This window comes from Carcharodon carcharias, chromosome 21 (assembly GCF_017639515.1).
Source record: "Carcharodon carcharias isolate sCarCar2 chromosome 21, sCarCar2.pri, whole genome shotgun sequence".
In the NCBI taxonomy this organism is placed as follows: Eukaryota; Metazoa; Chordata; class Chondrichthyes; order Lamniformes; family Lamnidae; genus Carcharodon; species Carcharodon carcharias.
The window spans coordinates 12,373,464-12,386,012 of NC_054487.1; the positions used below are offsets into that span (position 1 = coordinate 12,373,464).

General features: G+C 43.5%; 1 protein-coding gene across 4 annotated transcripts in view; it reads right to left on the reverse strand.

Annotated features, from left to right (window-relative positions):
- The window catches only part of tmtc1 (transmembrane O-mannosyltransferase targeting cadherins 1), a 183,744-nt gene that overhangs the window by 155,341 nt on the left and 15,854 nt on the right, over positions 1-12,549 (reverse strand). For all 4 annotated transcript variants that reach the window (XM_041215609.1, XM_041215606.1, XM_041215608.1 and 1 more), the window contains one exon: positions 10,671-10,848. In XM_041215609.1, coding sequence (XP_041071543.1) covers positions 10,671-10,848 — 178 coding nt within the window. The remainder of the gene's footprint in view (positions 1-10,670; positions 10,849-12,549) is intronic.

The following is a 12,549-nucleotide window of genomic DNA, read 5'->3' on the forward strand; positions in this document are numbered from 1 at the left end:
GAGATGCAATGTATACCTAACCAGCAGAAGGAGTAAGAAACAGTGTGTTTATTTTTCCCAAGGACTACTGGTAGAATTAGTACTATGATAGAATTTTTATTAGTAGAGAGGTAAAGTTCAAAATATATAGTGAAACAATGGGAATTTGCATTCAAAGACGAAAATATGTATAAAAGAGAGAAGGCTGTTTGTAAGGGAGGCAGTTTAAGATCCCACAAGTGTGAAAAGCCTGCAGCACGCATGTACTAAACTGCTGCCTTCAGGGACTGAAGTTACTCACTTTGAATCCGACTGTTCAGGGTATCGTTTACTCTGTTTGGCTCTTTTAAAATCTATGAGCAGTATTTTCTCCCCATCGGGAGGGTTGTGCAAGAGCGGGCGGGTCCCCAGTCAGCCGCCGCCATTTTACATGGGCGGGTCAATTAAAGCCCGCCCAGAGTAACGTCTGCTCGGAAGCGCTGAGCACTCCCTGTGCGAGCGGAAAGTGGGGGGGGAGATTCCCTCAGCCAGGAGTGCGTTCTTTCACGCATGCATGCATAAGAGCTCACTCTTCTTCCTGAAGCAAAGTGCCGCCCCAGGGAGAGCAGTTGAAGATATAAAAAAAATTTTTAAGGTTAGAAAAAATTTTCCTGACATGTCCCCTCATGTGACATTGTCACATGAGCTGGGACACGTCCATTACTTTTATTTAAAAATATTCCGAAAATTGTAAATCTTTCATGAAACCTCATCCCGCCCGTGGATGAGGTTTCATGCTTTTTTGGAAGGCCGCCTGGGCTCTTCACCTGCCCTCCAACCCTAAGGTTGGACGGGCAGGCCCATTAATCATTTCAATTACTTTTTTAATGGTCTTTATAGCTGACCTGACAATCTAAATGATGTGGGGGTGATGTCAGGACACAGGCCTGATGTCTCCCCGTGTCATTTTACGTATTGGTGAGTGAGCCCCGCTCCTGCTCACTGCCAAGAAAAAGCTGCCCTATGTATCTTACTGTTGCCTTAACAAAAGTGTAACTGGGACTTAAATTAATTAGGGGATTTAGAAGTTATTGTAGTAGTAATTTGTAGATATACATATTTGCTTACAGTCTTTTCTTTTATTCATAAATATTTAATTCAGATTTACAAAAACTTCTTAAGGTTCAGTGATCTTATTACTGAATTCAAAGCCCGCATCTCAAAACATGCAAATTGAAAATTAGTTATTACAGTTGTTTCAAGTTTCCCTCTGGGATTTGAACAGCTCAGCATTTACCATCTGCTAGGTTGAACCAAGAATAAGAGGTCTCGCATTTAAGACAGAGATGAGGAGGAATTTCCTCATTCAGAGGGTCGTTAATCTTTAGAGTTCTGTTCCCCAGTGAGTAGGGGAGGCTGGGTCACTAAATATATTCAAGACTGAGTTAGAAAGATTTCTGACCTCCAAGGGAGTCAAGGGTTTGTGGGGACAGGCAGGCGAGTTGAGGCTACAATCAGATCAGCCATGATTGTATTGAATGGCAGCACCAATCAAGGGCTGAATGGCTACTCCTGCTCCTATTTCTTATGTTCTTATCTCCTAGTATCCACAAAATGTGACCACAGTAGGAGAGAAATCTTTGGCTGCTTCATTCCCACTTCCCCACTCTATTCCCCATGGGCAACAGCTTTAGACATTAACCATGGATCAGAAGTAATACTCTCTCCTCTGATTCAAAAGATTGTTGGTTCATGGCTCGCTCCAGTGGCTGGATTTGATGGGCTGATTGACCATTCGTAGACTAGAGGCAGGACCTCCGCCCCTCAGGAACAGGAAGTCCCACCTCAGACAGCTGCCAATCAAATAGCGGCCAGCAACTCTCCCGTACTTAGTGTGGTGGTCACTGCTGGTACTGCACTCGGTCTTGAGGAGGCAAGCTGCGTGGGATCACAACTTTGTGAGGGTTTACAGGTCTCGTGAGGTGGGTGGGGGTGCTGCTGCTTGAGGGGCTATGGGGGAGAAGGGAAACTGGGTGGGGTAACGCCATGGTGAGGCCCTCCGATGGGCCCAGTAGACCCACTAAAGGAGGACACCCACCCCCTGCCTGCCACAAGCCTACACAGGCAAACCTACTGGGCTGGTCACTTGGCATGGGCCACTTCTGCTGTTGGTTAAATCCTGTCGGGGTTGGGATGAAGCCCTTAAGTGGGCATTAATTACCCACTTAGGGGCTTCTATTGTCCCTTTGGTGAGCAGGCTGCCCAACCCCACCCCACCGCTGATAAAACTGCAGTGGGCGCAAGGGCAGGCACCTAGGAGGAGGTAGGCTGCCCGCTGGATATCACATGCCCCCTCCAGCCACCCCTGCACCTTCAAACCCACCAGCAGGGGAACTACAATCCAGCCCCAGAGGCCTGGGCACAAAATCCAGGCTGACGATCCAATGCAGCGCTAAGTGAGTGTTGTGAAGGTGCCATCTTGCAGATTAGACATTAATCTGAGCTCTGTCTGCCCCCTTAAATGGCACTCTTTTGAAGAGCAGGGCAGTTCTCCCCTGTGTCCTGGCCAATGTTGAACCCTCAGCCATTATCATTAAAATAGATTATCTGGTCATTTCTCACATTGCTGTTTATGGGAGCAATGTGCAAATAGGCTGCTGCATTTCTTACATTACCATAAGACCATAAGACATAGGAGCAGAAATTAGGCCATTCGGCCCATCGAGTCTGCTCCGCCATTCAATCATGGCTGATAAGTTTCTCGACCCCATTCTCCCGCCTTCTCCCCTGCTTACAACAGCGACTACACTTCAAAAAATACTTCATTGGCTGTACAGCATTTTGGGATGTCCTGATAATGTGAAAGGCGCTATAAAAATGCAAACTTTTCTTTCTTTTTACGGTGGTGCCCTTAAAGGTCCATACTAAGGTCTGGTTAGTCGGGGACAGACTGAGGGGTCGAAACCAAGCACCTAGTGCTGTGATAAGGCTCGGTGCCATACCTCGCTGGGCATTCTCTTACTAAGCCAGTGAGGCATGGCTTGAGAGGGAGGATCACTTGAAAAAACTCCACCTCAAGAAAACATTGCTGCTTTTCTAAAATACCTTAGGTCTTTTTTGTTTTGCCTCCCCACATCAGTTCACATTCTCAAACCACACACTCTCCCCAACCAAGAAAAATGCAAGGAAGTTTCATTAAATGGATGTTCAGTTGTGTGGGAAAATAATTCAGATAAATGGATGTTAATATGCATGGGGAATCATTTGCGGTTGCTGAGCTATTTGAACATGGTCTATTCAACCAGTTTAATTCCATTCGTAAAGCAGTCACATGAAGTGCTACAGCAAAAACGTCATTGATCCCTGCTATTCACTGAACTAATAAATTAATTACGATTGTAGCACTTGTGAAGTACAAGAAGGTTCTTTCCTGGCTGCAGATCTCTGAAATTGCTTGGAGATTGTATTTTGTGGGGAACAATTTAAATGGAAATATTGAAGGCCTGAAAAAGAGATCCACAGCCAAGATGTAAAGCTTCTGATGTCCTAACCCTCTGGGACTGCTGAGGCAGGTAGCCAAATTGAAATGACTGAACGATGAGGCACAAAGTGAAACTTAGGAAATTGGATTTTATAGAAAATTAAACTTAAGTTCAGCACTGAAAGCAATGCACAACCAGAGAGAGTCAATGTCTTTGCATAAGGCAGAAGCAAATCGGTTCAACTTTCAGTAACACCAACGGTTATTAGCTTATCTTTACACTGAACCTCCTAAGCATGTTACTTTACTGGAGAAAGGAAGTTGAGATGTTATTCAATAAAAATCAAAAGCTTGCTGTTATAGTAATGTTCAAGTATATACATGCCACAAGTGTCAGGGTACACCACAATGACAGTATTGGGATTGGGTGGGTTAATCGCTGGCCTTTCACTTCTGGTACCTGAGATTGAAACCAGCCCAGAATGAAAGCCTCCTCACTACTGACTACCTTATGAAAAGTAACTTAGCACAGTCTCAACCCAGTTCCCCGTGGACATGTCCCTGATTGGCAACGTCACGTAGAGAGGGCTGATATGGGAAGTGGAAAAATAAACTGTCACACGGCTTTATTGAGATGAGTTGTTGGGCCAAATGACAAGGAACTTTATTTTGCACCTGCCTTTGCTTATACCGGACCTGGGAATGCTTGCTGACTGAAATTGGAAGGCTTTCAATCACCAGTACGCCGTTGCTCACCGTAGCAAGCACATAACATTAAAAGGAATATAATTTTCCACCATAGCTTCAAGATCTTGCTCCAACAAAGTGAGATGGGTGCTGCCTAGTGAGGTCATTAAACTTTCACCCAGCTTGGTCCCTTCTTGTTGCTGATAACTTGCATGGTAACCATTTTGAAAATAGTGGTGGTCCTGTTCCTGGTGGTGTTTGGGCTGTTAAACTGTCCAGTGGTATTGACCAAAGCCAAGACAGATCAGAAGGCATCATGTCCATCTTCACTCGATAGGGTGATCACACATCTGAACTGGGGGTACTAAAACTGGAAAATCAGACAAGAGTCCTCAGTCCCCAGCGGTTCTTCCTGAAAAGTGCCCCAGAGACGATATTGGATGAGGAAAGGATCAGTTGCGATAGTCTCCTTGATTCCATAGATTGCTAACAACCCTTGAGACTCACACAGGACGAGCATCTACTTGGGGATGGTGAGGGTAAGCAACAAAACCCATCAGGACGAAACAGGCAATAACCAGACACCTGCATTTGGTTAAACAGTTACCAAGTCTACTCAGCTGCAAGGAATAATTGATCACTGGGCCATCAGCCACTTATACGTTTGTACAAGACCTTTATATTTGACTTTTATCAGGGTCCGACAGTCAAGGCTCTCAGTTTGTCCATGCATCCAAAGCGGTATAAAATGTTTGGGTATAGGCCAGCAGTTTCCAACCCATGGTGTCACAAGCACAAAGAGCTCTTTGAGGTCACGGGTTTCCCCTCCTCCAAGGCTCCACCCCGCACCGAACCCCAAATGGTACCAGCCCTGCTTTTGCCTTGCTAGCCTCTCAGTCTCAGGAGTTTTTTTTCTAATAGTCATTTGGTAGTACATAACTTGAGTATTGCTAAAAAAAAAGAGACATGTTGTCGAAACTTTTCATCTTGCACTCATCAGGACAGATGCAAGAATGCCAAATTTCAAAGAGAGCAACAATACTGCATGAGAAAAGGAAGCTGATTGGTTGGCAAGTTGGCTCTGATTAGTTGAGGTGTTGCCATGGAGAATGCACCAAGGAGATATTGTACCCCACGCTTATGTTTAATTAAAAAAAAAGGGCATAATGCCTGGACAAATCCCTTCTGCCTTCAAAGGACAGGTCCTTGTATATGAATATATATAGCCACATTGTGAGCCTGACTGATGATCTTAAATTGGTTGTTAGTGTAATTATTACATCACTTGGGATTGTTCAGCAAATGCTGCCCAATCACGGAATCACATCTAATATTAGGCATTATTTTCTGCGTTTTGCAAAGTCTGGGCTGATTGGGTACGCTGAGTACTCTGCCTTTTGCAAACAGCCAAAGGAACATACTGAAAAAAAACAAAAAAACTGCGGATGCTGGAAATCCAAAACAAAAACAGAATTACCTGGAAAAACTCAGCAGGTCTGGCAGCATTGGCTGAGAAGAAAAGAGTTGACGTTTCAAGTCCTCATGACCCTTCGACAGAACTTGAGTTCGAGTCCAAGAAAGAGTTGAAATATAAGCTGGTTTAAGGTGTGTTGGGGGGGGCGGGGTGGGGGGGGTTGGTGGTCGGAGAGAGAGAGAGAAGTGGAGGGGGTTGGTGTGGTTGTAGGGACAAACAAGCAGTGATAGAAGCAGATCATCAAAAGATGTCACCAACAATAGAACAAAAGAACACAAAAGTGTTAAAGTTGGTGATATTATCTAAACGAATGTGCTAATTAAGAATGGATGGTAGGGCGCTCAAGGTATAGCTCTAGTGGGGGTGGGGAGAGCATAAAAGATTTTAAAATACTTAAAAATAATGGAAATAGGTGGGAAAAGAAAAATCTATATAATTTATTGGAAAAAAACAAAAGGAAGGGGGAAACAGAAAAGGGGTGGGGATGGGGGAGGGAGCTCAAGACCTAAAGTTGTTGAATTCAATATTCAGTCCGGAAGGCTGTAAAGTGCCTAGTCGGAAGATGAGGTGTTGTTCCTCCAGTTTGCGTTGGGCTTCACTGGAACAATGCAGCAAGCCAAGGACAGACATGTGGGCAAGAGAACAGGGTGGAGTGTTAAAATGGCAAGCGACAGGGAGGTTTGGGTCTTTCTTGCGGACAGACCGCAGGTGTTCTGCAAAGTGGTCGCCCAGTTTACGTTTAACAAACATTTTTGTATGAACAAGAACCAGCCGTTAAAAGACCACAGCAAAACCTGTAAGCTTTGGCAGTATCAGCTCTGGCAGTCCTGAAACTCAAGTCGATACCTAATTAAATTTGGACATTCACAGCCATCCAAGAAATTCACAAATCCCTTTTCATATTTATATGAGAAGAAGGAAATGTCAACAAAGACTATAGCATTCCAGCCGACTAATCATCCTGGCTCACCATGGACAAAAGACACATCGAAACTCAATGTGTGTTAGGTGAATGTGAAGGGGTCCCCATTGACCTCCCATTGTATTATGATGTCCCTCACCAACACCCAGACTGGGTAAATTTCAAATTATCAAATAACAACGCAAGTTGTTTATCAACCTGCCTGCCTACCTTATTTGGAAAAGGATTTTGGACTTGTAACAGGTCACATGGGTGAGACAGCCATGTTTGTTGCTTGTTCTTAGAACAGCAAGAATCAACTCTACAGAGACAGCGACGCCATCAGAAAACCATCAAACCAGATGCAGTCAACTAAACAGCCAAGGTAATAAACAGCAATACCTCAAAAGTGGGAGTAAGACTCTTCCCAACCTGTTCTAAATTCAAGATCACCCGAGAGCCAACCTCCTGGAAATTCAACTACAAGAAGCCTTGCAACTTATTCAGAATCCTCTGATTTGGCCAAATGTTTATAAGAGCTTCACTTAAATAAAAGCAACAACTCATCTAAGAAACTACAGGACTGCCATTAAAGAGACACTAACACAATTATACTTTGTAATCATATTTCTTCTTCTTCATCTGTATCTAATCTTTGTGGAGTGCATGAGTTGAGTGAGTGAAACGTTGCATCACGTTTTAAACCTCTGGGGCAAGTGTATGATAATAAACAACCTTCTTTAATTTATACTCAAGAACTTGCTGCCATAATTATTTAACTTGGGACAATCACCCTGAGGGTAAGAAAATACACACACTTCATATACAAAACACATTGATCATGGACAGTAAGAAAAAATATAAAATTCTGTCCATGACAGGGAAAATTGAATATTATTTTATGTCTTTTGAAATCCTCAGTCAAAATTAAAAGTTTATTTCACTAATCTCACATTAAAATCAATGATGTCAAGATGGCCTCAGGGAACCTCAGTGAGATGTTGCTATAGATCAATAATTCTGAACGCAAATATGAAAATCAATAGTATCTGCTGCTTCCTGGCCAAGGGCCATGAGCTGGAGTGGCTCAGATGAAGTTGAGTGCATAAAGTAACAGCTTTTTTTCACAAATTACTTTGTAAAAAGAAACAGTTTTTCATATTTATATGATAGACTGTACGTTGATCTATAATACACAAAAGTTCCATACTGAATGTTCCTATGCTGCATTATTATTTTGTTCTTGCTAGCATCTGAGACCACATTGATTTTCAAGTGTTCATACGGGGTCACATTAGATATGAGTTTGGGAAGCTTGGTATATTGTGTTAGGCAGTTTGTAATTGGAACACCGAAACTTGGTTAAGGTTAAGGTTCCAAATAACATAAAAACAAAAAGAACAGAAATAGGCCATTCAGCTCCTCAACTCCATTTACCTCCCCTGTTCCACATCCCTTGCTTTCCTTACCTACAAAAATTGAGCTCAGTCTTGACTGTTCCAATTGACCCAGTGTTAACAGCCCTTTGTGGCAGGTGAGGGGAAAAGAATTCTAATTTATTTGTCACCAGCGTTACTTAATTGTGAAGGACATCTTTCTGACTTTCATCATAATGCAGGCTTCCAGTGAAGAGAGGGGTGCAATTGTGACCTGTTTATACCAGACGATTCTGCAGGCAAGCTCACGTTCCAGGTCACAAGAGGGATTTCTCATTTTCCCGTGGAGGGGACCTTCCCCGAGGGTCTAGACTCAAATTGTGACACAGAGGAGCCTGGAAAAGGTCGGGGAGATGAAAATGGCAAATACAGAGCGGCTGAGGTGGAAGAGATGATGGAAGGACTTAATGGCTTCATGTGAAAAAAAATCAAATGGACATTTTAAAAGAGCTATCATGTAGAGATACAAACGAAAGTGGCAAATCTATTGTGAGATTCTGCCTCGAGTGCACAGTTTCTCATCTGAGCCGGAACATAAACTCCCTGGGGTATAGCTTTGCTTGCAGCAGTTCATTTCAGAGCTGGCACCATTCTCAATTTTTGTAAGGAGGTCAAAAATGCATTGGTGAAAAATATCCCCCCTTTATGGTCTTTCTAAGCCTCTACCACAGCTCCTCTCTTCCAATTTGCCGCTGCTAGTCAGCGGGGTCACCTTGTACAAGAGTTTTCTTTTTTATATATTGTCCATCTTGAGGTGAACCCTTTCCATGCACAAACTTCACACTACAATGCACCCAGCAAGCAATTTGAAATTGCAGGGTTTAACTCCTGAATGCCTTGCTCGTTCAGCTGCTTCACCTGTACTGTTTCAGGCTCCAGTCTCAGTTCACACGAATCTTCAAAGCTCATCTATATACATTTTAAACCTCTGACTGAGTCACTGCATTTCCAACAAAACAACAGATGCTTCTTTCAACATCTAGCTCCCTGCAGGTTCTGAAACTCATTCCAACCAATCTACTCAGTTCCAATCTCGTTCAAACAGCAAAGGGGGAGAAACAAGGAAAAAGTCTGGAGGTCTTTTTGATTGAAGAATTGAAGATTAAAGCATGTGCCTGTTGCTTATTAAAAAGATAAATTAGTTCCGTGTAAATTTTAGGGAACAATTCAAGAAATTGTAAGGCAGCTCTCTGTTTTAACTTTCTTGACTTAATTTGCAGTAAAGCTCCAGACAATTTAATATTTTGATAAAAACAAAAAAACTGCGGATGCTGGAAATCCAAAACAAAAACAGAATTACCTGGAAAAACTCAGCAGGTCTGGCAGCATCGGCGGAGAAGAAAAGAGTTGACGTTTCGAGTCCTCATGACCCTTCGACAGAACTAGTTCTGTCGAAGGGTCATGAGGACTCGAAACGTCAACTCTTTTCTTCTCCGCCGATGCTGCCAGACCTGCTGAGTTTTTCCAATTTAATATTTTGTACAGAAAGCTTTACAGTGCAGAAGGAGGCCATTCAGCCCATCAAGTCTGCACTGGCTCCCTAAAAGAGCATTCTACCTAGTCCTACTCCCCTGCCCTATTCCTATAACCTTGCACATTCTCTCTTTTCAGATAGACATTCAATCTTCTTTTGGATACCTCGATCAAACCTGCATTCACCACCCTCTCAGGAAGTTTGTTCCAGACTCCAACCACCCTCTGGGTAAAAAACATTTTCCTCACATCACTTTTACTCCTTTTGCCAATTATTTTGAATCTGTGCCCTTTAATTCTTGATGTTCTCTTGAGTGGGAATAGTTTCTCACTATTTACCCTGTTCATACCCCTCAGGATCTTAAATACCTCTATCAAGCCTCCTCTCAACCTTCTTTTCTCCAGGGAAAACAGTCCCAACCTTTCCAATCTATCCTCATCACTACAGCTCTTTATCCTTGGAATCATTCTTGTGAATCTCCTCTGTACTCTCTCCAATGCCTTCACATCCTACCTCAAATATGGTGCCTAGAACTGGACGCAGTACTCCAGATGAGACCTAATTAGTGTCTTATACAAGTTCAACATGACCTCCTTGCTGTTGTATTCAATGCCCCTATTAATAAAGCCTAAGATACTATATGCTTTATGAACAGCTCTCTCAACATGCCCTGCCATCTTCGATGACTTAAGTACATATACACCAAAATCCCTCTGTTCCTGCACCTCCTTTAGAGTTTCTACCTTTAACAGCTTAATGTGAGCTCCCACCTTCTAGATTGAGAACTTGAGCTGGTGGAATGAAGTGAGAGAGAAGTCATCTGCAGTCCATGTGAATTAACTGCATAAAAAGAGATGGCGTTTGTGCTCTACAGAAGCCTCCTTCCTATATTACTTTATCTCACACTATCGCCATGTCTTTCTGCTTCTTTCTCATTCATGTGCTGATCACAGTTCTCTTAAATACATGCATGCTATTTGCCTCAACTACTCCACGTGGCAGTGAGTACTATAGTTTCATTAGTCTGAGTAAAGAGATTTCGTCTGAGCTGCTTTATTGCTATAGATAAATGTTCAAAGTGGTGGAAGATATAGAGCTGTGGGAAGAGAGAGAGAGCTAGATTGCTCTAGCAATGAGCTGGCACAGGCACAACTCTTCTGTGCTCTAAGCTTTTATGGCCACATTAAGGCAGGAATAAGCAGAATGTTTGCACTAAACCCATGTTCAAGTTACAACCAAAGGCTCAGACAGTTACTTACAGCTTCGGTGTGAACAGGGTGTACGGCGAAGAGAAGAGCAGCTAAGAACGCCAGGCGCCTGTCTTGGAACACAGCCTTGTCACACGTGTAGAGCAACAGCGATGTCACAGCACAGTGCAGGGCCACATTGACCATGTGGAAGTAGAAAGGAGTCATGCCACCCAGGAAGATATTCAACCTGGAACACAATGTGTGCAAAGCAAAATAAACAAATGCCATTATTCCATAGGATCACATTGAACTTTACAGCACAGTAACAGGCCATTCAGCCCAATTGGTCTAGGCTGATGCTTATGCTCTACAAAAGTCACCTGTCACCCTCCTTCAATGCCTCTATGGCAATCGCCTCAACTATTCCATATGGGGTCAAGTGCTATGTTCTCACCACTCTCTGGGTAAAGATTTACTGACCGATAACTTATTCTGCCTGACTTCTCTTATTCTTCATTTCCTTAGGAACATAGAAACGGGAGGAGGTCATTCAGCCCTCAAGCCTGCTCCAAAATTCAATCACATCAACATCTCAACTACATTTGCTCATATCTTAGCTCCACACCCCTTATTACCCACAGCCAACAGAAACCTATCAATTTCAGTCTTAAAAGCTCCATTGCTCTCAGCATCCATGGCCTCCCTGGTGACTAAGCTATGTTGCCTGATATTAAAATTGTTCACCCTAACTATTTTGGGAAAAAAAAGCAACATAATTGTACCACTTTAATAATTGTATTCCTGCTGTTAAATTCTCGAGTGATTACAATGAAATCACTCAGTTGATGATCTCAGAGAGTAGAGCTGGAGTCTATCCCGGCTGGTGATCTCGGAGGGAGGGAAAGAGAGGAGATGGAGTCTATCCCAGCTGGTGATCTCAGAGGGAGGGAAAGAGAGGAGATTCAGTCTATCCCAGCTGGTGATCTCAGAGGGAGGGAAAGAGAGGAGATGGGGTCTATCTCAGCTGGTGATCTCAGAGGGAGGAGAGGAGAGGGAGTTTATCCATGCTCTTTGGAACTCTGGCCAGCTGACAGGAGTGCATCATAATCAATGTCCACACACACTTCAGTAAAAATTTGGGAGACTGACTACCGTGCCCAAATCACACCTTACCCACTGGTTAAAAGCAGCTGCTTATAATCCACCCCTTTATTGCTTCAGCATAGTGACAAGCAGGCCCTGGCTGGTCCATTTGGGAGAGTGCAGCAATAGAAACACTCATGTGGGGACACTAATGCATTTTGATTCATCTTTGTGGCCGGGATCAAACACCAGACTGTCACAAATTAACTCAACTGCCGAGCCTGTAATTTCCTAACCACCCCCTCACCCCCAGTCTGTGCTACCAGATGGTGTTTTGCTACATGTCAGAAGATAAGGATAACACCACTCCTTGCAACACAAGAGAAAGCAAATTTAATTTCATTCAGGGTGTATGTCTGCGAGCCCTTCCTGCTATTTGCTGTATTAGTGATGTGCGTCAGGCAAGTGTTCCTTCTCTCTATTGCTCTTTGACGCATTGATATTTTCTTTTGGAAAGTGTCTGGGATTAGGGCCAGGGTGGAGGGATGGCTGAAGGACAGAAGGCAAGAGGCTGCACTCGCCAATTCTGTTGTATTTTGAAATATTGCTCCCCTTCTGAAGATATTTCTCCACTTAGCCTATGAATAATCCCCTTGACTTTCTCCTTTGGATTTTCAGACTCCCCCAGCAAATTGCACAGCTGCAGGAGGGGAGGAAGCGTTACGTCACGGTGCTCCACCCATCATGAGAGTGGAACAGGCTTGATGAAAGCTGCTGATCCTTTTGCACTTTTCAATTTCCTGTGTCTTGTACCTCAGGGGTGACAGAGATCAGGCAGGAGGTCTGCGATCACTGCACTCAGCCC